The sequence below is a fragment of the Pan troglodytes genome, chromosome 10, assembly GCF_028858775.2.
Source record: "Pan troglodytes isolate AG18354 chromosome 10, NHGRI_mPanTro3-v2.0_pri, whole genome shotgun sequence".
In the NCBI taxonomy this organism is placed as follows: Eukaryota; Metazoa; Chordata; class Mammalia; order Primates; family Hominidae; genus Pan; species Pan troglodytes.
In genome coordinates, this window is record NC_072408.2 from 117142792 (window position 1) to 117167795 (window position 25004).

The 25004-nt window shown below is 46.7% G+C and overlaps 1 protein-coding gene across 5 annotated transcripts in view; it reads left to right on the top strand.

The window, feature by feature from the left end:
* Positions 1-19997, top strand: part of ATP2A2 (ATPase sarcoplasmic/endoplasmic reticulum Ca2+ transporting 2) — a 69607-nt gene extending 49610 nt beyond the window's left edge. For 2 of the 5 annotated variants that reach the window (XM_054663521.2, XM_054663522.2), the window contains 12 exons: positions 1539-1627; positions 2122-2224; positions 2953-3084; positions 8199-8321; positions 8421-8639; positions 9585-9920; positions 11153-11373; positions 12157-12359; positions 13807-13892; positions 14170-14303; positions 14922-15039; positions 15128-16250. In XM_054663521.2, the coding sequence (XP_054519496.1) occupies positions 1539-1627; positions 2122-2224; positions 2953-3084; positions 8199-8321; positions 8421-8639; positions 9585-9920; positions 11153-11373; positions 12157-12359; positions 13807-13892; positions 14170-14303; positions 14922-15039; positions 15128-15397 (2034 nt within the window). In that variant the 3' untranslated portion in view covers positions 15398-16250. Of the gene's footprint in view, positions 1-1538; positions 1628-2121; positions 2225-2952; positions 3085-8198; positions 8322-8420; positions 8640-9584; positions 9921-11152; positions 11374-12156; positions 12360-13806; positions 13893-14169; positions 14304-14921; positions 15040-15127; positions 16251-16319; positions 16733-19200 lie in introns of those variants that run through there. The other 3 variants (XR_010147763.1, XM_016924181.3, XM_001141455.6) reach the window with 3 other exon arrangements.
* The last annotated feature ends 5007 nt before the right edge of the window (positions 19998-25004 follow it).

A 25004-nucleotide genomic window follows, 5' to 3' on the forward strand; every position in this document is an offset into this window, starting at 1 on the left:
CCCAGATGGGGTGGTGGCCGGGCAGAGGAGCTCCTCACTTCCCAGTAGGGGCGGCCGGGCAGAAGCGCCCCTCACCTCCCGGACGGGGCGGCTGGCCGGGCGGGGAGCTGACCCCCCACCTCCCTCCCGGACAGGGCGGCTGGCTGGGCAGAGGGGCTCCTCACTTCCCAGTAGGGGCGGCCGGGCAGAGGCGCCCCTCACTTCCCCGACGGGGCGGCTGGCCCGGCGGGGGGCTGACCCCTCCACCTCCCTCCCGGACGGGGCGGCTGGCCGGGCAGAGGGGCTCCTCACTTGCCGGTAGGGGCGGCCGGGCAGAGGCACCCCTCACCTCCCGGACGGCTGGCCGGGCGGGGGGCTGACCCCCCCACCTCCGTCCCGGACGGGGCGGCTGGCCGGGCGGGGGGCTGACCCCCCCCACCTCCCTCCCGGACGGGGCGGCTGGCCGGGCGGGGGGGCTGACCCCCCCATCTCCCTCCCGGATGGGGCGGCTGGCCGGGCAGAGGAGCTCCTCACTTCCCAGTAGGGGCGGCCGGGCAGAGGCGCCCCTCACTTCCCCGACGGGGCAGCTGGCCCGGCGGGGGGCTGACCCCCCCACCTCCCTCCCGGACGGGGCGGCTGGCTGGGCAGAGGGGCTCCTCACTTCCCGGTAGGGGCGGCCGGGCAGAGGCACCCCTCACCTCCCGGACAGGGCGGCTGGCCGGGCGGGGGGCTGACCCCCTAGAGGAGGTTTTACAAGTTTTCATTTGCAATGAAAACACAAGCCTAAATCTTACTTTTCCAAACTGGGCTTCTGAATTATAATTTGTGAATGCAAATCAAGCAGTGGAAAAATTATCTTTAAGAAAATAGCTTATGTCGCTTTAAAAAATAAAATTAATCCTTTCCTAAGCATGCTTCCATCTGTATTGTCTAGGGAACATCAATTCATTCAGCTCTGCGGGCTCCTTACTGTATACATATAGTTATGCAGCTTCATAGAACATGAGCTATTGCCACAATAAAAATAAGTGGGAAGGAGCAGAGAAGCAGTTTGTCTTATTTTACTCGGGAAATGTTTATGCAACTCTGAAATGTGAGTTTATTCTTCCCAAGCTTTTGTGCTTAGCTCTAAGGCAGGACTACCTAATACCACTCTCACAGCCAGCCATTTGAAATTTGGGATTCTGAGCAATCTAAAGAGTAACTTGTCTCTGGAACTGACCTTTTGCTGACCGGGAGTCCTCATAACTTGGGTTTTGTGTGGGTTGTTGTGTCTTTGGTGCCACTGCTGCTCATTCATTCAGCACCTCAGTGATGCTGTTTTTCATACTGTTCGATTGGTCGGGGGTGTGATGGGCGAAGCAGTCTAATATAATTAAGCTAGTTAGGGTAAGGGACAGTACTGCTGATGCTGAGTGAGCCTCAGTGAGTTTTATTAAAGTTGTTTTCGTAAATGAAAAAGGTTGTTTGCCTTTGTCCTAAGCTAACAAAGGTAGTTTATTTGTGTAGTATTTTTTAAAAATCCCTTTTAAATACTCTGATGCGCTCTCCCCCTACAGATGTTCATTCTGGACAGAGTGGAAGGTGATACTTGTTCCCTTAATGAGTTTACCATAACTGGATCAACTTATGCACCTATTGGAGAAGTGTGAGTAACCCTCCTCCTCATTTAAAGGATCTGGTGTGGCAGTTTAGTATTTGTATTGATTTGCAGCATGTCTACAAAGTTAAGACAGCTTTCTGAATGTGGCTCAAGTCAACACTTATTACTAAAGTAGTAAATGTTTTTGAAACAAAAACTTTGAAAGATGAACCAAAGGTTATAATCCAGTCATCTTTTTGCATCTTCTGGGCTCCAAACTTTCAAGAGGGATTTGTGTTTGTTATTCACTGTTGCCAGTGGTGGAAGAATTGAATTAAGAATTTCTGGTCTTTTTACTGATTGATTTCTGATATCAGAGATGCATTCTCTCTTTTGTTTTTGTCTAATATTGGCTCTGGCATCAAATTGTTTGGAATTTTTTACAGTATGTTGTCCCAGAAATTCTGTTTTCATTATTAAACAATTGCAGGGGGCAGGGGGCGGGAGGAATCAATAGTGGCGACCATACCCTGCTCTAAGAGTGTTTTCTCTTTGGGCAGGCATAAAGATGATAAACCAGTGAAATGTCACCAGTATGATGGTCTGGTAGAATTAGCAACAATTTGTGCTCTTTGTAATGACTCTGCTTTGGATTACAATGAGGTAAGTCTCTTCATAAATTAGAAGAAATGGCTGTTCCTAGTTCAAGGTGGGGTGGGTGGAATGAAAGTCTAGCCTGCCTTCCTCCCTTTTGAAAGTCAAGGGTGCCTGATTTTGTTTCCCCCTTCCATTCAGAACCTTATGGTGGGGCCAGCATGACCTCACCAAAGAAAGCTGAGAGCCTTTCACATATCCTCTGTGACTGAGCATTGCAGTTAGTTAACTTAAAGTTGTAGTATATGTGATGTTCTTATCTGTTGATAGCATACTTACTATAAATGAATAAAACCCAGGATAGAAAATGCTTTCCTGAAAGCAAAGGATATAGTTTCTGTCTCAAAGGTAAGCTAGTCCCTGTCAGAGACAGAATGTGAACTCTTCAGAATGATAAGCAGTGACATGGAATTACATTATTATGTGAAGGCACTCTTTGAATTAATAGTGTGATCAGTGGCTTCTTATGTTTGGGTGAAATAATAAATACTGTGTCTGATGTCATCTTATATTTAAGGGAAATGAAAAACCTACTTATTAGAATAAGATCACATGCACACCTGTACTTTGAGTATGTTTTTAATTATCTGGGTCACCTGTTTCAGAGGAGGATAAAAATGGCCTTACAATGTTGTAATAGAGGACAGATTGTGCTTTTGTGGAAAAAAAATATTAAAGATAAATTTATCTGTGTACTTCTCCCTTTTTTCTACTTTCTGTGCCTTTAACCAATACAGGCAAAGGGTGTGTATGAAAAAGTTGGAGAAGCTACAGAGACTGCTCTCACTTGCCTAGTAGAGAAGATGAATGTATTTGATACCGAATTGAAGGGTCTTTCTAAAATAGAACGTGCAAATGCCTGCAACTCAGTGAGTATTTGAACCTGGTTTATTGTTCATGCTGCTTATCTGTCGTACTATATATACTTAGTGTCTGCACTGTCCTACTCTCTTAGAAAACTAATTATACCTTATCTCCTCAAACTTACAGTATTTCCTTCCCCATATTCACTCTCAGGTAAGATGCTCTTCCTGTGTATTTGACCAAGAAAATAAAAGCAATCAATAGCTAATTTCCTTGAGCGACCCTCTGTGCCCACAGGGGCTGCCTTCCCCCATAGTGCTGTGAACAGTGTTCTTGCTCCTAGCAGAAGCCACCTCCTCCCAACATCTTTGCTGCATTATTGATTTCCATCTCTACTAGATGTTCTTCAGCATAGGGGGAAATAATAGTGTCTATCTTGAAACTTTCCTTTGACCTTATTTCCCCTGTCAGCTACCACACTTTCTTTTCCTGTTCAATTAAACCTTTTTTTTTTTTTTTTTTGAGACAGTTTCTCTCTGTCACCAGATTGGAGTGCCATGGCACGATCTTGGCTCACTGCAACCTCCACCTCCCGGGTTCAAGCAATTCTCCTGCCTTAGCCTCCCTAGTAGCTGGGATTACAGGCACACGCCACCACGCCCGGCTAATTTTTTGTATTTTTAGTAGAAAGGGGTTTCACCATGCTAGCCAGGCTGGTCTCGAACTCCTGACCTCAGGTGATCCGCCCACCTCGGCCTCCCAAAGTGCTGGGATTACAGGCATGAGCCACCGCGCCTGGGCATCAAACATTTCTTAACTCATTTGATGAGACTAGCATAACCAAATACCAAAGGTCAATGTGGTGATGGTGGTGGCAGTGGCAGTGGCAGAGGGCACCGACATTGTCCATGTATACACTGAACAAATAAGTGGCCTCTGAGCCTTTTTCTGCCCGTCAGAGTCTTTGAGACAGGGCTCATTCGACCAGCATCACTATGACAAGGGCCAGTAGCAAGGATGGGGAGTCTCCACAGTGAGTTGGACCTGAGTGAGGTTCCTCTCAAAGAGCTGCTGCTCCCTCCTGCCAAGACCACCATACTGGACCTGTCCTGCAGTACTGCCCTTAGATTTCTGTGGCCTCACAAGCCCGGGGAGCCTAGACCTCAGTAGAAACACTTTGCAACGGCTGCTGGTGAACAATGGCCATCCATTGAGTCTCTAGCACCTGGGTCTCCTCAAAAGACTGGTCCCCCTGCCTGTCACTTGGCTCAGCTTTAAGAACTTGAAGTGGACCAGGCGCAGTGGCTCACACCTGTAATCCCAACACTTTGGGAAGCTGAGGCGGGAGAGTCACTTGAGGCCTAGAGTTTAGGTTGCAGCATCACTGCACTTCAGCCTGGGCAACAGAGTCAGACCCCATCTCAAAAAAAAATTAAGGCCTGAAGTGGCTAAACTTGAAGGATAACTCCCTTTATCTTATCCTGGCCAAAGTGGTAGATGATTGCTTGGATGAGAAGTGATATGCAGATAAGATGTTGCAATACACAAAGTCTGTGTGGGTCAGTCAGTCACGTGGGTGCCAAGGACAGGTGGGAGAGAAGCAGCAAGCTACAGAAGCAGCTCAAGAATGGGAACTGCGGAAGCTGATTGTATTGGAGGAAGGAGTGTGATGCCCTCAAAGCAGCCAGGGAGGAGCAGAAGGAGCTTAGGGACGTAAGTCAGGCTCTCAAAGTCTATGTCTGGTTCCTGCCCCCACAAACCACCACCCAGGAAACATCATTCCTGAGCTGTGTGGCAGCAGCAGCAGCTGCTCCTTTTATATGGCAGACAGGGTGATTGCTTGTTGGGCAAGAGCCCTCCTACACTATCTTAGAGTGAATACCCTCTATCTGCAGTCCAGGGTCTGCACAGCCACATGGTCCTCTAATAGGTCCACCAGACCATTTGCCTACAAACAGCCTCATCCTCAGTGCCCACTGTCTCCTAGCTGTGGAGCTTGGATTCCTATGGAATTGGGTTCTGCTGAACATACCTCTTTTTAGCATCAGACCTACCTGTCTGTCATCACCATGGGGCTGCCAGTCAGTACTTTTGCAGCCTCTTCATAGGACATTGTTGTAACTTAGGGTTCCCTGGTAGAATAAGGAGCGATGGGAAGGGGAGAGGTTCTGCCTGCCTGAAGGAACAGGTCTAGGGGAGGAGAGAGGTAAAACTCAGCCTTTTCTAGTTGTCATACACAGCTGTATAAAGGCAAGCCTCATTTAGCAAAATGATTAGTTGTCACCACGTTTAATGCTTTTTGTATGTCATAAGCCCTTTCATCCCTTCCTGGATAATAAGGGTAAATGAGGAGGCATTGTGTCATTGGGGGGTAGTACAGCCTGAGTTGGGAGGGAGCAGTATACCTGTTTTCTTAATAACCTCAAATATCAGGCATTTTAGTGACCACACAAAATCTCAGGGTGAAAAGTTCTAGACCATCATGTCCAGCCTGCAGTTAGGGACACCGAGCCCTTCCATGACCTGTGTGGCATGGTCTTCTGGTTAGTGTGAGGCAGCATTTTGTCTCCTTTATACTGTCCTGAGAAAACAAAACTCACACTGGAATTGAGACTGTCTCAGCTGTAATATAGATTCCTTTTCAGTAAACTGATGCACAATTCACAAATAGCAGTCTCAAAGCCATGAAGGCCTTGGACCACTCCTTTGGCTTCTTCCCTCTACCCATGTGTCTTCCATGAACCGGAAGCAGTCCAGGCTTATTCACTCTGCCAGTAAGCAAGGAGGTGGATCCTGGCAGAGCCACGCTGCCTGTGATCTATTAGTTGGTGTAACTAAAAATCTGAGGCAGCCTGAAAACAGCTTCACAGATTGAGGGTTTGAGTCGTTTGATTCTAGACCTCTGACTACTCCTGCTGAGTGATGGGAAACAAGTCATGTAATGGGGCTGAACCAGCACTGGCTCACTAGCCAGTGACCACACAAGTACGGGCAATGCTGTCATCCTTGTGTCTCCCTGCTCCAGAGCTCCCTTGTCCCATCTTTTTCACATCCCTTGGCCAAGGGATCGGAAACAGCTGTCATGCTGCTCATTCACTAAGGAGTTCCAAACACAAGCTCTTTGCCTCCCTTTCCACTTGAGACAGCAGGAACCCATGTGTAGTTTAGAAGCAGAGAGAGCAGGTCCAGCGTTTTGGCCCCATGGCTTGTTTGGTGAGGTCCGTGGTTCTTGGCCAGCCTAGTACTGAAAGGGATTTCCCTCCCCCACTCCCAGCCCAAGACCTCTTACCTGGGTAGGTCCACGCCTTCCTCAGAATCATTGCATGTTCCTTTAGTCATCCCAGTGCCATTGGCGCAAATGCTTAATTGAAACTAAACACACGTGTGATTGAGATGATACAGAATCCAGCGTAGCACTCATACCCATTCCTTTGCTGCCTGAGACGGTTCAGTGGCTGGCAGGCCAGCAGGATCGCTGCAGGGCCCTGAGCCCCATCTAGTCAGTTCATCAGCCTTCAGTCCTCCTGTAGCTTCCTAGGTTAGATGCTGATGTTCTTGGGGATTTCTATGATGATTTTTAAATGTGTGTCAGTGGGAGCAAATATAATTAACTCACCACATTAACCAAATTAAGGTGGAAAAAACAATAAGGTCACCTCAGTAGGTGCATATGATGAAACCCATCTATCACACCAAACTAAGACTATAAAAGCGTGTCTTTAACGCTGACAGTGTGTTTACACAGAGACCATGCTAACATAACAGAATTCTCACCATTTCTATGCAGTATTATACTGGCATTCCTGGTCTGTGTAATAGGCAAGAAAAGTACAAAAACTGGAAGAGAAGGGGTATCTTTAGTTGTAGGTAACGATATAAAGCCAAAGGTTTATTCTCAGTCTTCATCTTACCTATTTTGTTGGTGCTGTCACTCGCTCCCTCTTTGAAGCACCTCTTCACTTGGCTTCCACGATCCCATACTTGCTCTCCCTCCCTGGCCTCTCATTCGAGGTCTTTGTAGCTGGGTCTTTCACAAAGCACCAGGAGGTGAAGGCTCCATAGTCCTCAGCCATTTCTGTCTATAGTTACTCCCATGATCTCTTCTGGTCTCATTACTATAATCAGTAGCCACTAGCTATCTAAAACTACTTAGAATACCTAAAAACACTTCCTTAGATGCCCTAGCCATATTCACTTAAAGTGCTTATCCATCACGTGTAACAGCCACATGAACAGTGGCCACAGAGCATTGCCATCTTTCACAGAGTTCTGGTGGACAGCTCTGCTTGGGGCCATCTCTTCACCTCCAACGTTCCCTAGTTTAAGTCAGTGTCATTATACTGAATGGTATTCCTTGTCTCCCTTCAGCCAATGCTTTTGTTTTTTGAGACGGAGTTTGCTCTTTCGTCCAGGGTGGAGTGAAGTGGCGCAATCTCATCTCACTGGAATCTCTGCCCCCCTGGCTTTAAGCAGTTCTCCTGCCTCGGCCTCCTGAGTAGCTGGGATTACAGGTGCCTGCCACCACACCTAGCTAATTTTTGTAGACAGGGTTTCACCATGTTGGCCAGGCTGGTCATGAACTGCTGACCTCAGGTGATCCACTGCACCCGACCACCTTCAGCCAATTCTTGGCAACTAGAGCTTGAGACCCTCTGTTGTCTTCTGTTTTACTTGTCTTAAAAGCCAAATGCCCCATAATGACTTTCGAGGTCTTAATGACCTGCTTCTACCATCCTCTGCCATTACCTGTCTCACCTTTTGCTCATGTAAACTCTATTCCAGCCACGTTGGCAATTCCAGGACTTGCCAGGTTGCACTTCCGTTCTCTGCCTGGTGGGTCTTCACCACCACCCACTGGGTTCACACACATCTTTTCAGGCCCCATGGGGCCATCTTTATTCAAATGTCACCGCCTTCTGGCCACTTTATGTAACAGTATGATATGTATGTATACATATTTTCTATCCCCCTTCCCTTTTTCTCTATAGCACTTGTGTTACTTTTGCATGTTAGTCTGTCTCTCCCAAAATAGGGGACAAGTTTCATGAGGGCAAAAACTTGTCTGTTTTGTTTATTGCTATATTCCTAGCATCTGTCATGTAATAGGTGCTTACTGCTTGTTAGGTAAAAAAGTTCAGAAATTGCCACCCAGTAGTATCCATATTTGTTCCCTTTGTAGGTCATTAAACAGCTGATGAAAAAGGAATTCACTCTAGAGTTTTCACGTGACAGAAAGTCAATGTCGGTTTACTGTACACCAAATAAACCAAGCAGGACATCAATGAGCAAGATGTTTGTGAAGGCAAGTATGGCAGATTGCAATTGAGATGTTCTTACCAGGGTTAAGATCCCGGTGAACCAATAAAACAAAATTGTTTATCTAAATCTGTAACATTTCCAGGGTGCTCCTGAAGGTGTCATTGACAGGTGCACCCACATTCGAGTTGGAAGTACTAAGGTTCCTATGACCTCTGGAGTCAAACAGAAGATCATGTCTGTCATTCGAGAGTGGGGTAGTGGCAGCGACACACTGCGATGCCTGGCCCTGGCCACTCATGACAACCCACTGAGAAGAGAAGAAATGCACCTTGAGGACTCTGCCAACTTTATTAAATATGAGGTTAGCTAATGAAAAGTTTCTTTGTCCACACCCTGCACGATTCATTGTGTTTAAACAGTACTCCTTCAAGCAAAAGGTCAAACAGTTCTCACTTTTGCCAAGAAAGAGGTGTGGTTATTTGTTTTTCTGCCTGCCAGCTGTGTCACCCTTAAAATTTAGATTGCTGCTTCAAACATACATAGTTAATAATTTCATAAAAGTGTTATTTTCAAAGTAGAATATTTTCAAAGTAGAATAATCAAGATGAGCTTAAGCTTGTAAACCCCATTTTGCAGCTCATCTAAATCATGATTTTTTTTAAATTGGTGATATTTCTAGAATATTCATTAGTTACTGAAGGTCAAAAGATCCAAGTTGGAGATTACTTCCACTTTTCTACTCAGAGTAGAATTCTTTTATATCAAGGATGTGACATCCTAAAGCTATGAACAAAATGAAGAAGCTTTGGGTACTGTGGGCTCAGAATAGCACAAGAGTTAAAGAATGGTTTGATAACGGGTGTAGTGGTATTTTTTTTCTCATAAGAAAATGCAGAAACCGCCAGGCACGGTGGCTCAAATGCCTGTAATCTCAGCACTTTGGGAGGCCGAGGCTGGCAGATTACCTGGGGTTGGGGGTTTGAGACCAGCCTGACCAACATGGAGAAACCACATCTCTACTAAAAATACAAAATTAGCCAGGTGTGGTGGCGCATACCTGTAGTCCCAGCTACCCTGGAGGCTGAGGCAGAAGAGTCTCTTGAACCTGGGAGGCGGAGGTCGCAGTGAGCTGAGATTGCGCCATGGCACTCCAGCCTGGGCAACAAGAGCGAAACTCCGCCTCAAAAAAAAAAAAAAAAGAAAAAAAATGCAGAAACCTGTCTCAATGTTTAACTGGGCATTTTTCAAACTAGGGGACAAAAACTAGAACTTGCCACTTTTATTTAAAGTGATGCTCTTATTTTAGACCAATCTGACCTTCGTTGGCTGCGTGGGCATGCTGGATCCTCCGAGAATCGAGGTGGCCTCCTCCGTGAAGCTGTGCCGGCAAGCAGGCATCCGGGTCATCATGATCACTGGGGACAACAAGGGCACTGCTGTGGCCATCTGTCGCCGCATCGGCATCTTCGGGCAGGATGAGGACGTGACGTCAAAAGCTTTCACAGGCCGGGAGTTTGATGAACTCAACCCCTCCGCCCAGCGAGACGCCTGCCTGAACGCCCGCTGTTTTGCTCGAGTTGAACCCTCCCACAAGTCTAAAATCGTAGAATTTCTTCAGTCTTTTGATGAGATTACAGCTATGGTGAGCATGTTTGAACATTTACAGGTGACTCAGGCTACACAAGCACATAGTAGCCTCTAATTTTGACCACTGAATTTTTTTGTCATAGCTCCCTAATTTGGAATTTGTCATGATTTGGGTCTTTTCTCTAGAATTCGGTGACTCAGTGGTTGGCATGTTGTGTGCTACTTGCAGGGAAGATCCTAGAGTCGTTTAAAACCCAGAAGGGCCTTCCAGATCAGTCCCAGAGGAACAGTCTGGTGATCTAGTCTCTTTTTTAAATGAGACGTGTTTTTATTGTAAGTTTTCTGAAAATTGAGGATGTAATCAGTCAGTTGTTTGGATCACCCTGCTTTTAAGTTCTTTAAGAGCTGGCTATTGATGAAGCATTTCCAGTATTCTTCCCCTCACCTGATTTTCACCCACATACATTATGTTAAATTTACTTTCTTCTCTTTTAAAAAAAATCTTAGTTTTGAAACATACTATAAGTGTACTCTCCTCTCCCCCAGAGGTAACTGAAGTTGGAATTTAGCAAAAATATTAAAAACATGGGAGTGCTGTTTTTGTGTCTGTAGACAGTATTATTTTTGCATGCTTTTGAAGGCATATTTTTTGGCCGAGTGCAGTGGCTCATGCCTATAACCCCAACACTTGGGAGGCCGAGGCAGGTGAATCACTTAGGGTCAGGAGTTCAAGACCAGACTGGCCAACATGGTGAAACCCCGTCTGTACTAAAAATACAAAAAATTGCTGGGTGTGGTGGTGGGCGCCTGTAATCCCAGCTACTCGGGAGATTGAGGCAGGAGAATCGCTTGAACCCAGGAGGCGTGCAGTGAGCCGAGACTGCGCCACTGCACTACAGCCTGAGCGACAGAGCGGGACTCCATCTCAGAAAAATAAAAATTTGCATATTTTTGCAATCTGCATCTTTCTACTTGAAATTTATCCATGTGGATACAAGTGCTTCCTCTTGACTGCCACATAGGTTGTGTTTTTGTTTTTAGTAAGATAATGCAGATAAATTTGAAGTCCCCTTTGTCCCACTTCGGTAAACTTATTTGGTAATTTTACATTTCCTAGGTAAAATGTGTTTTGTGACACCAGCTTATGAAGCAAAAATTCTAAAACTCTTTGCCAAGAGACCTATGGCTCTATTCATTTTCCTCCTGCTTCCCATTCAGTGGGCTTTTGCCTAGGGGTATGAATGTGGCATGCCAGTTGGCTGACCCAACCATTGCTTTCCCTTTCAGACTGGCGATGGCGTGAACGATGCTCCTGCTCTGAAGAAAGCCGAGATTGGCATTGCTATGGGCTCTGGCACTGCGGTGGCTAAAACCGCCTCTGAGATGGTCCTGGCAGATGACAACTTCTCCACGATTGTGGCTGCCGTTGAGGAGGGGCGGGCAATCTACAACAACATGAAACAGTTCATCCGCTACCTCATCTCGTCCAACGTCGGGGAAGTTGTCTGGTAGGTCTCTGTGACAGCATCACTTACTGTACGCCTTTATCTAAATGGGTCATGGAGCCCAGTTCTCGCAGTTTGCTCTCCAGATTGCAGCAGCTTTGGTCTTTGTGCCTGAGTTGGAAGAGGCGAGTGGGCAAGACAGAAATGCCTTATGGAAGCAGTGGTGCTTCAGCCCTCGGGAGGGTTGTCTGCAGCTGCCCCAATGTGCAAAGAATCCTCTTTAACATGAAACTGAGCTAACATTAACCAGGTAGTCACGTGAAATTCTTGCCCTCCAAAAGTTGGCTGTATCTCAGTCAGCTTAATAATTTTTTTATTTTTATTTATTTTTTTGAGACAGTCTCGCTGTCGCCCAGGCTTCAGGCAGTGGCACGATCTCAGCTCACTGTCCCCTCCACCTCCTGGGTTCAAGCCTCCCGAACAGCTGGGATTACAGGCATGCGCCACCACTCCCTGCCATTTTTTTGTGTTTTAGTAGAAATGAGGTTTCACCATGTTGCCCAGGCTGGTCTCTTAACTGCTGAGCTCAGCCAGTCTGCCCACCTTGGCTTCCCAAAGTGCTGGGATTACAGGCATAAGCCACCGCACCTGGCCTCAGTCATCTGAATTTAAGTAATAAACTAAGTAAAATTGAGCTTTAATTCAAAATTGGGTATAAGTATTTTACAGATTACCTGAAGTTGTTGTCATTTATTTTTCTGGAGGAGGGCGGGGTGATGATGCTCTTTAAATAGTGGCCAGAAGTCATTTGGGCTCTCTTTGTCTTCTTTTCTTGATTGGAAACAGTATTTTCCTGACAGCAGCCCTTGGATTTCCCGAGGCTTTGATTCCTGTTCAGCTGCTCTGGGTCAATCTGGTGACAGATGGCCTGCCTGCCACTGCACTGGGGTTCAACCCTCCTGATCTGGACATCATGAATAAACCTCCCCGGAACCCAAAGGAACCATTGATCAGCGGGTGGCTCTTTTTCCGTTACTTGGCTATTGGCTGTGAGTACAATTTTTTTATATTACTGATTTTTAAACAAAATGTTTGTGAGCTGAAATTTTGTAAATTCATCCCTTAAAAGCGTATTTTTTCTTCTATCCCCGTATAGGGTAGCAAAAGACAGAGATGCCCTCTTACAGTTCGATGAACTATACACCCAATTTACCAAAGTCCTTTCACAGTTAGTTCCAGTTTTAGCATCCTGCCCTTACTTGGGCTTTTCTGAATGAGCAATTAAACATCAGGGTTTTCAGATTTAGCCCTGTGTGCAAAGGGATAAGAATGATTCACGCTAGGTTCTGCCTTCCAAGAGTTCATAGGTGGGATTTAAATAGATAATTGTCACCAAGATATAAAATTTAGTCCCTGTTTCCATAAGAGAAGGGTTGCGCAGTGGCTGGTCCCTTTTATATATAAATCATCTCTTTAGCCCTCATCTTCCTCACCCCGGGTTCTTCCCCATTTCATAGATTGGGAAAGTGAGGTGAAATCACTTCCCTGGGTCCCATAGGAAGGCATTGTGTTTTCATAATATATTCACATGACTTCAAATTCAAAAAGCACACAATGGCATAGAATGGAAAGGGTTTGGGCCAGTCACTTCCCTCTGGCGTTGAGGTGCTCATGTACCCTGTGCCCTTCCGGAGAGATTCCAGCATGCTGTGCACACCTGCATGTTGACCCTTGTCTTGCCTTCTTCCTGCTTGTCAGATCCTTCCATATCCGGACATGTGTAGTGCCTCATCCTTGCAGCCAGCGGCCTTCATGCTCCACTGTAATTCGTGGGTTAGTGGGTATATGCACTTGTTGTTTTTGATGCTACCACATGGGGATATTTGCCTCGTCTGAATTCTGTGTATTCTCTGCTGCACCTTGTTGCTTCTTTGCAATAAACTTCCTGAACTCAAAGCTAATACTGGGGGGAATCCCAGAAGCTGCTGAGGGCAGGGCCATGCTGCTCAGTGTTCCACCCTAGCTCCTGACAGCATTTCCCTAGAAAACTGCTGCTGGGCCTCTAATGGAGCAAATAAATCTGTGTACAACTAGGCAGCAATAGTTTGTCCAAAAGTCCTGGTGTAATCTAGTCCCTCAAACTGTGCAGCCTTACATGGAGTACACACACACTTGCAGCCTTGAAGTACTACCCACTGAGGGGAGAAGGCACGGCAAGGGGAAAGGTTGGCACAGGATGGAGCAAGTGCTTTTTCTCACACATTCTGGAGGAAAAGTTATCCAGTTCTGTTCTAGAAACACCCCTGTCCTTCAGAAACCAGGGTCTAGTTGCTCTGGCTACCAGGCGTGAGCAGGTGGTGGTAGCACCACAGGCCCCGGTTACCATCACTGTCCCATGTCTTTGATCTTCGTCCTTGTGGGGATTGGCCTGCATGGCCTCGGTGGCAGCGAACCCTGCAGAGGCAAGTACATCAGCATCACTGTGTTTGTTCCCAGGTTACGTCGGCGCTGCTACCGTGGGTGCTGCTGCATGGTGGTTCATTGCTGCTGACGGTGGTCCAAGAGTGTCCTTCTACCAGCTGGTACTCAGTCACCTTTCTTTCTGTACCTTACATGAGAAGTGTTGTGAGGCCTTGACCTTTCTGTGGTTTCGGTATCTATCAAATCATCTTAAGACTCAAACGATAAACAGTTACATCTAAGATGATTCTGAAGGACCAGGGCTTCTCCGAGAAATTGGGGTAAACCTCTTGGCTGGCTCTGCATTCAGGCTGGTCTGTGCTAGGCTTGGTATGGGGTTGGAGCCTGGACTTGGGAAATATACTGGGCTGATAGGAATTTGATTGGATTTTCTTGCAGAGTCATTTCCTACAGTGTAAAGAGGACAACCCGGACTTTGAAGGCGTGGATTGTGCAATCTTTGAATCCCCATACCCGATGACAATGGCGCTCTCTGTTCTAGTAACTATAGAAATGTGTAACGCCCTCAACAGGTTAGTGCACCTTCACGGCAGGCTGAGGCGAGCATGCTGACTGCCAGGGCACCGGGGAATTGTGTGTAGTCACGGTTGATTGAGGATCACAGGACAATTCTTCCCTTCCCAAAAGAAAGGAGAACAGGCAATACCAGTTTTAAAAGCATGAGCTGTCGTCACCTCCAGGAAGTAGTGGGAGTGCTTAGCCCTGTGTTTCTTAGGAGCTCTTCCTTAAAAGAAACCGTGGGGGACAAAAATAGGAACTTTGGTACCCCTGTATGCCAGCACCCACAGGGAAGGAACCTCACCCTTTCACACAGACAAATGGTACCATCCAATTAAGCCCGTGACAAAAATGGAAATGTCTAAATAGCCCAAGTCTCCAGGGCAATTGGGAACAGCTTTGAACCCACTAAGATGGGGTCTGCTATGCCAAAACATAGATACGGAATTCACAGTTTGTCCTGCATTAGGACATTCTCTTCAACTTTGCCACTGTAGAAAGTGGAGGTAGGTCAGCGGATGGTGCCACATTAACAGCCGCCTTACTGAAGTGTAGTCCAACAGGGTCTTACTGCCACTGTGACACGTGCCTTGCCTTGGGGGTGCGTTTCCCCACCTCTCCTTGCTCTGCAGCTTGTCCGAAAACCAGTCCTTGCTGAGGATGCCCCCCTGGGAGAACATCTGGCTCGTGGGCTCCATCTGCCTGTCCATGTCACTCCACTTCCTGATCCTCTATGTCGAACCCTTGCCAGTAAGTGGTTGGGTGGGGCTTGGGCTGGGGACCAGCCACCTCCTTCCAGGGGAGGCTGGAGGCGTGACACGTCTTCTCTGTGTGTCAGCTCATCTTCCAGATCACACCGCTGAACGTGACCCAGTGGCTGATGGTGCTGAAAATCTCCTTGCCCGTGATTCTCATGGACGAGACGCTCAAGTTTGTGGCCCGCAACTACCTGGAACCTGGTAAAGAGTGTGTGCAGCCTGCCACCAAATCCTGCTCGTTCTCGGCATGCACCGATGGGATTTCCTGGCCGTTTGTGCTGCTCATAATGCCCCTGGTGATCTGGGTCTATAGCACAGACACTAACTTTAGCGATATGTTCTGGTCTTGACTGACAGTTTTCCATAAAGAAGATGTTTAACTTAATCAATTAATTTTTTTATTGTTTAAAGCAACTGTCTATTTCTGCTGAATTTTCACATGAACATACTGGCTGGTGATGGAGGTTTCATACTCTAGATTTTGTTTTGCTTTTTCTGACTCCAGTGGGGCAAGATTTTCCTTTTTTATACACATAATTAAAGTGTCCATTGACATGTACAGAGAACTAACACTATTTTATGCAAATATTTTTTTGTAGATGAAAAAGCATGTACAGTGTTCTGTTTAATACTCATCCTTGTATAAAAAAAATAGTTGAGCCAGCAGACATTGTCAGCAAATTAATTGGCAGCAGATTTTAGGAAATGAATGTGTGTGGTTTTTTTTCTAAAACTAAATAGCATGTATTGTGTCTTTTGCATGATGATCTGGATTTAATTTGATATCACAGTCTAATTTTTATTCATAAGCCAATTTTTCTGCACTGAGCAGAGTCTTGCTACCTCAGTCAGTATTGTTTTGGTTTGCTACTTCCCTCACCCACTTTGGCCTCCGTTCACCCCACCCCACCCCACCTCTCCCCACCTTACCCCCGCCCCGCTTGGCTTCTTCTTTAGGATTGTGATGGTTCGTTCTGTTTACATCAGTTTTAACGAGAGGTATGCCTGTACTCGCTTGTGCAGAAAACATTGTTCCAGATTCAATCGACTGGGTTTATGTCCCTTCACATAGTTTTTAAGGTTATTTATTTAAATGTCTAATGTATTTTATTGTAACAGACATTGTTTTGCCAACATTGCCTATTTCAGTGGCACGTCATCTAGTTTTAAAAAAATAAAACATTTTAAATGGACAGAGAAAAATAACTGTCTTGTCTTTAACTCTTAAGTGGCTTACCTGGGACTAACAGACATGTCCAACTTTCTCTCCAGTTCTTAGCTCAGAACTTTAGTTGTACTCTGCTTGAGGGGAAGAAGGCTCCTGCTCTGCTGTGTAGGTAGTCATAGGAATTGTATTCTTAATGTACAGGCACTAATTGTCATCTGTGATGTACATTTTATGCAAGTTTCTGCTGGCCTGGTATAGAGAACATAAGGGCAAGTGTGTATGTGTGTGTGTATGTGTGTGTGTATGTGTGTGTTTTGTAAAATCTGTAAATAGCACATGACCAAATGAACATATTGTATAGAACTATTTTTATTTGAATGTGGCACTAACCACCACCACCGTTACTACGATCAATGTTTGCGCATGTTCGAGATGAGTCTCACCAACAGTGTGTAAGTCATTAACAGTCCTAACTGTGGTGTTTTCCTCCAATGCCTTCCAACATCCATCAACTAACGTGAGTATTTTCTTCCTGGGATTTGGATGCTTTAGCCTAAAGGTGACTGCCACCAAGTGAGATAACTGTATGTCACTAACTTATAAGCCACCTCCATGGCAGACGCTGCTGTGCTCCCTGATGCCCTGTGAGCACCGGGGTTGCCTGTGGCGCCTGCCATGTGACTCGGGCGCGGCATCAGCTGGCTGGAGGTGTGGCTTTCATAGACCTCCACAGGCTGCCTAGGACAAGATGACCAGGAGGGCCCAAGCCAGACAAAAGCCAGAGTGGGGAGAGAGGCATTTCAGCCAGACCAACAGGCTGAAGGAGCTGTGCAGACTGTATTGCTAAAATGAGGGTTCGCAGCTGCCAGGAGTCATCCCAGAACATTGCTACTTATTTATTAAAAAGCTAAAAACTAGTGAAAGCAAGTAACTGAACCAGTGAACTCTGGGTATCGATAGGTTCGTCTTAAATTGGCCACTTCCCCACTCCCCCACCCCCCCTTGCTTGGTCTTGTCCTTTGTGGCTAAGACTTAGCTCTGCAGGGAATGTTAAAGCACAGTTAGTAGGACGTGGCTCTGCACAGCCCAAAAACCAGCTTACTCCTTAGCCAGGGTGTGAGGCCTCGACTATATTCTTGAAAATGTACTTAGGCTCTGGTTACTGGGATGGCCAGTACATGTAATGCAGATGGTTGGAGTTTGGGGAGGGTTAGGAGGCATCAAGCAGGACAAGGTGCTGCTGAGTTCAGAGGGCCCACGTTCAAGGGATGGAGGTGGAACCTGGAGACCGACTCTTAAAAGCACAGTCCGTGGTTGGGCGTGGTGGCTCATGCCTGTAAGTAAGTCTCAGCCCTTTGGAGGCCACAGCAGAAGGATTGCTTGAGCCCAGGTACTCAAACCAGCCTGGGCAACAGAGTGAGGCCCTGTCAAAAAGAAAATCAGCCTTACTGTGAAGCCTCCGAGGCTGCTTTGCCCAGCAGGGAACATTTGGGGCAGGGGGTAAATTTTGCCAGTTTGAGCATCATGAGGTGTAACAAGAAATGGGTTGAATGGGCCAAATGCAAGGAGTGCGTCTCTGGGCTGCAAACTGACTTCAGTGCTGCACTATTGCTATTCCGTGCAAACAAAACTCACAGCTTTTCCTGACTCAGTTCCTTGACTTAGTGGCCTTTACAAAAAAAGTTGAGTAGTGTGTGGCCTGCTGTCGCACAGCCCCTAGTTAGCTTCATGGTTTCTCAGCTTCAGACCCCTCCAGCCCACAGAGGAGCCCATGGAGGGACCCACTTCCCTTGGTCCAGACAGCTGGGAGTGGGTTAGGCCCACTGCTGTTTTGAGCAGGGCCACTTGCTCCATTTCACTGAAGGCTTTGCTGGGTGAAAACACTTCAGCATCTCCTCCTCAGTTAGGTCAACCCATAAAGACCAGGTCCAGCACCGTGGTCTCGGCACATCCCTGGCCTCAGGCCCTCACCTAACAGTGAGGCAGCAGCTGCCCAGCCCCGCAATGTGCCTGCTGTCAGGCGGCTCTTGCCTGAAACTTACTTCCACATTCTTTCCTGATGGGCAGGTGGCTGAAGGCCCAGCCATCAGTGTCACTTGTTGCCACCCCGTGCCTCCCTTGGCCTCTCTGAGCTTTGCCCAGAAGACCAACAATCATACATACCCTAACTGGGACACCACTCTGCAGAATGCAGATGATCCATTCTGGAGGAAGCTGTCCCTTGAGCTCAGTGAGCTCCCAGGCAAGCAGGGCATCTGGCCGACTTCCCTCAACAGCTGCTCCCACATCCCCTCGGACTGGAGCTTCAGCCCTGACTGAGGTGGGCAGACCTAAGACCTGAGACCACAAGATCAGCTAGCTCACCAAGCATCTAGCCACTGTCCAGGGCCAGAGCATACCACGTCTGCAGTGCCTGTGAGCAGAGCCAGCAGTTGCCCTGTGACTGTAACCACCAAATTGTCCAAACACCCGCTGCAGTTAGCAAGAAGGGGAGGCTTCACCCTCCTTTACTGAGGAGAATGATGCGGAGGAGTTTCCTCTCCAGGGCTAGGCAAGGCAGGCGAGCAGCCAGAAGCCGGGTGCCCACAGGGCAGGGACAGGAAGACTGTGCTGCTACTGGCTGCTCACTTCTCCATCAACCTCACCCTCTGCACCACTAACCAAGACCTTGTCCTCTTGCCTGTCTCGCTGCTTTCACAGCTGCAACGATTGTGTCTGCCTCATGGGGTTTTCCTCCAGAGCCTTTATTCTGTAGCCAGACAACACGAGGAGTCTGTGTCACTGAGCCAGTGCTTCTAGATGCTACCCTGTGTGGGCGGCACCTCAGGGACAGTAAATCAGAAATGCTGGTCTTGAAACCTTGAAAAGATCAAGCTGAATGTTCCTTTTCATCTGTCGCTGTTGATCTTCATCTATTTAAATAGGTATTCTAACGTTTCCTCTCTGTATTTCATGAAGCTGATTTCCTCTCTCTTTCCTTTTCAGCAATACTGGAGTAACCGCTTCCTAAACCATTTTGCAGAAATGTAAGGGTGTTCGGTTGCGTGCATGTGCGTTTTTAGCAACACATCTACCAACCCTGTGCATGATTGATGTTGGGGAAAAAGAAAAGTAAAAAAGTTCCCAACTCTGTGTTATGTGGAGGAAATGTGTATTACCAATGGGGTTGTTAGCTTTTAAATCAAAATAATGATTATAGATGTACAATTTAGCTTAATCAGAAAGCCTCTCCAGAGAAGTTTGGTTTCTTTGCTGCAAGAGGAATGAGGCTCTGTAACCTTATCTAAGAACTTGGAAGCCGTCAGCCAAGTCGCCACATTTCTCTGCAAAATGTCATAGCTTATATAAATGTACAGTATTCAATTGTAATGCATGCCTTCGGTTGTAAGTAGCCAGATCCCTCTCCAGTGACATTGGAACATGCTACTTTTTAATTGGCCCTGTACAGTTTGCTTATTTATAAATTCATTAAAAACACTACAGGTGTTGAATGGTTAAAATGTAGGCCTCCAGTTCATTTTCAGTTATTTTCTGAGTGTGCAGACAGCTATTTCGCACTGTATTAAATTAACTTATTTAATGAAATCAGAAGCAGTAGACAGATGTTGGTGCAATACAAATATTGTGATGCATTTATCTTAATAAAATGCTAAATGTCAATTTATCACTGCGCATGTTTGACTTTAGACTGTAAATAGAGATCAGTTTGTTTCTTTCTGTGCTGGTAACAATGAGCGTCGCACAGACATGGTTTCAGGTAAATAAATCTATTCTATGATAAATTCTCAGTGTGGTGGTGACTGTTCTCCTGTGGGAGGGGGACTGATGGGCACCAAGGGCCTCCACTCCGCACCCGGGCCTGCCGCTCTACGGGGAAGCAGGGGAGGCTCAGTCTGGGCAGGGTGGCCGTGTGACTAGAGGGGACAGGAACCTCTTGGACTCCACTTCACAGTAGACAGGCTGACTGGTAGCAGGTCAGCCCATATGAAGCCCACCCTGGCTCCCTACCCTTTAAGGATGGGGGAAGCTGAGTGTGTGTTACCAGTGGGGTCTTAAACACACAAGGCCTCACTCGTCAGTGTGGTGAAGAAAGCCAAGACTCCGCGCTCTCCATTGTTAGCAGACTGGAAAGATCTGGAGACTAGCAGTGGAGAGATGTTTCTTAGGCTGTTCAGATCCAAAACTTCCACATTCCCCGTTGTCGATAGGTATGGGATGGAGAGGTGAACAGAACTGAAGCAGCTGTTGGAATTCATTTGCTGGTTACTTTAGTGCTTATTTGGCAGTGATGGGTTTGGGATTGGGCTTTTGGTTTTGCACATTCCCTAAGATGATTCTTTATCACTTTAAAAAATACCAGGATACAAGGATAGCTGGATGATTCTATAAATCTAATTTTTAAAACTATCAGTTCTGGGTAGGCACGGTGGCTCACGCCTGCAATCCCGGCACTTTGGGAGGCCGAGGCAGGCAGATCACAAGGTAGGAGATCGAGACCATCCTGGCTAACACGGTGAAACCCCGTCTCTACTAAAAAAAATTGCCGGGTGCGGTGGCTCACGCCTGTAATCCCAGCACTTTGGGAGGCCAAGGCGGGCGAATCATGAGGTCAGGAGATTGAGACCATCCTGGCTAACATGGTGAAACCCCGTCTCCACTAAAAATTCAAAAAATTAGCCGGGCGTGGTGGCGGGCGCCTATAGTCCCAGCTACTCAGGAGGCTGAGGCAGGAGAATGGCATGAACCCGGGAGGCGGAGCTTGCAGTGAGCCGAGATCGCGCCATTGCACTCCAGCCTGGGTGACAGAGCAAGACTCCGTCTCAAAAAAAAAAAAAAACAAAAATGAAAATACAAAAAATTAGCTGGGCATGGTGGCAGGTGCCTGTAGTCCCAGCTACTCAGGAGGCTGAGGCAGGAGAATGAATGGCGTGAACGTGCCACTGCATTCCAGCCTGGGCGACACAGCGAGACTCTACTGATCAGTTCTGCTGATGGAGAAAAAAAATTTGATAAAATTTAACATCCATTTTCTAAAAATTATTCCGATGTACCATTTATTATTAGAAACCAAAAGTGTTAACGCTTTAGAGTTGCATTCCAAGTCCACTCTTGCCCACTACCAAACACTGTTCTAGAGGTGCTAGTCAGTACAATCGGGCACGAGAAGGAAAAAATGTCTTGGAATGAACAAAAAGCAATCAGGGGTCATACTGGGTCAATGTTCCTAGACAGGAACTATTTTGTTCCTAGTTAGAAATGTTTAATGATTCAGGGAAAATTGACAGCTGAATGGGAGTGACATATAATTCATACTGATATATGAGAATACCAATGGTGGCCTTAGGCCAATCCTAACAAACATCAGGCAGACAAAAACCAAGGAAGCACACCAAACCTCTTAAAGCTATGGTAATTCAGTGCATCACTTGAGAAGGGTGGTGTTTCAGCTTAGTAGGTAATAGTTGTATTATTATGTGGGGGGTCATCTTGAGAAAAATAAAGCTGTATCCCTTACACCCAATAAATTGCAAACGGATCAAAATACTTGGAAAATGCAACTATACCCCCAAAAGAAACATGGTTAAATGGTATAAACGAGAGAAAACAAATAGCTCATGTGAAAAGATGCTCAACTCCACTGGCAAATTAAAATCACGAGGTAACGTCTCGAGAAGTGGGTCTTGTGATGCCAAGGATGGAGCAGCTTGCGAGGATGAACTCTAGGGAATGACCGAAATCACTCAGCCTAGAGGTGTTCTCAACACCCTTACCCCTGCCCCCGCCCCAAGCAGGTCCACTCCTAGAGAATCTCACACATGGGGAAGAGCCACAGCAGAGTTTTTGGAGAAAAATGAAACCACCAGCAGGAAAATGGGTGAGTACATTCAGGCATATTCAGATGATGCTCAGCTATGAAATAAGCTAGAACTACGTTATCAACCTAAATAAATCCTGAACAGTGAAGCCAAGTGCAGCAACATATCAATATGCACAATACCGCCTCATATCCTCTAAACGTGGCCCACGGGCCAGGCTGGCTGAGGAGAGAAAGTGTGTACACCAGAGTGTACATCAACGTGGACTAGTACCAAACAGATTGGTAATGAGTTTGTGGACATCAGCCAGAGGCTGTGAAAGCCCGAATCGATAGTGGTTAATTCAGTGAGGGAGAGGGGCGGAGACGAGGAAAGGCAGATACAGCTTTACCTATCAGTAAGGAAAGTATAGACGGAGGTGTTCATTATGCCTGTTTGCGTGTCAGATTTTCATTTTTGGGGAGGGTGGGAAGTGACAGTGTCCCAGGCTGGGGTGCAACGGTGCCATCATGGCTTGCTGCAGCCTCAACCTCCTGGGTTCAAGCGATCCTCCTGCCTCAGCCTCTTAAGTAGCTAAGACTATAAGTGCACACTACCACACCTGGCAAATTTTATAATTTTTGGTAGAAATGGGATCTTGCTACTTGCCCAGGCTGGTCTTGAACTCCTGGCCTCTAGTGACCCTCCCATGTCAGCTCCCCTAGTCGCTGGGATTACAAGCATAAGCTACCACACACAGCTCTCAGATTTTTAAATATCTATATCCTTTGATTAAGAACTTCACTTTCCTGAAATCCTCCCATATGTTCAAAAAGTATAATCCCTACTGCACTCTTGTAGCAGAAGAGTGGAAATAAGCTGATGTTCATCAAGAGGCAAGAACTGAATAAGGTAGAGAGCATTCAAACCATGGAATACTGTGCAGCCTTTGAAAAAGACAAGGTACACGTGTGTACGAGCAAGGAATGATGTCTGATATACGTTGTCTGCCCAGGGAAATATTCAATTACAGAGCAGTTTGTATTATAATCTACCATTTTTTAAAAACAGAAGGAAGTTAACAGTTTCTAGTAATGACAGTTGCTGAGAATAACAAAATGCTGCATATAGATGGCAGATGGTGGAAGCCAGGTCTCTCTGTTGGAGTGGGAGGAAGCAGAGGAAGCAAGGGGAGAAGCTAAGATAAGCAAGGGGAGGAAGCTAGAATAATCCATGTGGTAATGAATTAGAGCCGGAGATATCAGGATGAAGTCATGTTTAGCTTCATATGTACGGATGGTTTCATATAGAAACACTGATAGTGGCGAGGCACAGTGACTCACGCCTATAATCTCAGCACTTTAGGAGGCTGAGGCAGGAGGATGAGGAGCCCAGCAGTTTGAGACCAGCCTGGGCAACACAGTGAGACCCCACATCCACAAAAAAATTTAAAAATTAGCCAGGCATGGTGGTACCTGCCTGTAGTCCCAGCTACTCTGGAGGCTGAGGCAGGAGGATCACCTGAACCCAGCAGGACAAGATCACACCAGTGCACTCCACCCTGCACGACGCAGCGAGAGCCTGTTTCAAGAAAAGGAAAAAAGAAAAACTGCTGACTGTGATGTGTATATACACTGGTCACTACACACATGCATTTCCTTGTACTGTCAGCTCAGAAGGCAATGAACACACTTGGCTTCCAGTGTTAGGTTTCTAATGCCATTCTCCAGTAAAAAAGGGCTCCTTGGAGAAATGGCTGATTCTAGAGATGGGACAGAAAACATACAGTACGTGCCTGAAGAATACCAAAGCACCAGAAAGGAAGGGCTCAAAAACAGCAATCAAAGATGTGGTTATGTGAAAGGAACACAGGAGCCAATTGAAAAAGCCACAACAGCCGAAGAATGTGAGCAACAAAATAAAGCAGTATTGGACTAGAATCCAAAGTATAAATATCCACAAGTCCACGCTGACATAAACAAATAAATAAATGGGGGTGACTACAAATCTTCCATGCAGAATTCCAAGTAATTTACATGGACACTGCCTCAGGAGGTGGAGCCTCACCTCCTCTGTGGGCTGTGCAATGTTCCAAAGAGTACATACAGTAGGGATGGGAAAGTGCCCGTCACTGTGGAAACCTGACATGCTACCTCAGCCAGGGGGCGTCATCTTGAAAGCATGGGCCCTTGATCTGAAGTGATGAAAATGGCATTTTACCTTTGTGGTCTTCCTCTCAAAATACACAACCTCAGTCTAATCATCATCAGAAAACCCCTGACCAATCCCCAGATGAAAAATCCCTGACTGGTATTCCTCAAAACTGTTGAGGTCATCAAACCAGGAAAGTGAGAAAAGTATAATCATCAGAATGTAAAAACTAATGGGGCCAGGTGCAGTGGCTCACGCCTGTAATCCCAGCACTTTGGGAGGCCAAGGTAGTTGGATCACTTGAGGTCAGGAGTTCAAGACCAGCCTGATCAACATGGTGAAACCCCATCTCTACTAAAAATACAAAAAAATTACCTGGGCATGATGGTGCATGCCTGTAATCCCAGCTACTCAGGAGGCTGAGGCAGGAGAATCGCTTGAACCTGGGAGGCGGAGGTTGCAGTGAGCCGAGATCAAGCCACTGCATTCTCGGCTGGGCAACAGAGAGAGACTCTGTCTCCAAAAAAAAAAAAAGGCCAGGCGCGGTGGCTCACGCCTGTAATCCCAGCACTGGGAGGCCAAGGCAGGCGGATCGTGAGGTCAGGAGATTGAGATCATCCTGGCTAACATGGTGAAACCCCATCTCTACTAAAAATACAAAAAAGAAAGAAAGAAAGAAAGAAAGAAATTAGCCAGGCATGGTGGCGGGCGCCTGTAGTCCCAGCTACTCGGGAGGCTGAGGCAGGAGGATGGCATGAACCCGGGAGGTGGGGCTTGCAGTGAGCCGAGATTGCACCACTGCACCCCAGCCTGGGCAACAGAGGGAGACTCCGTCTCACCAAA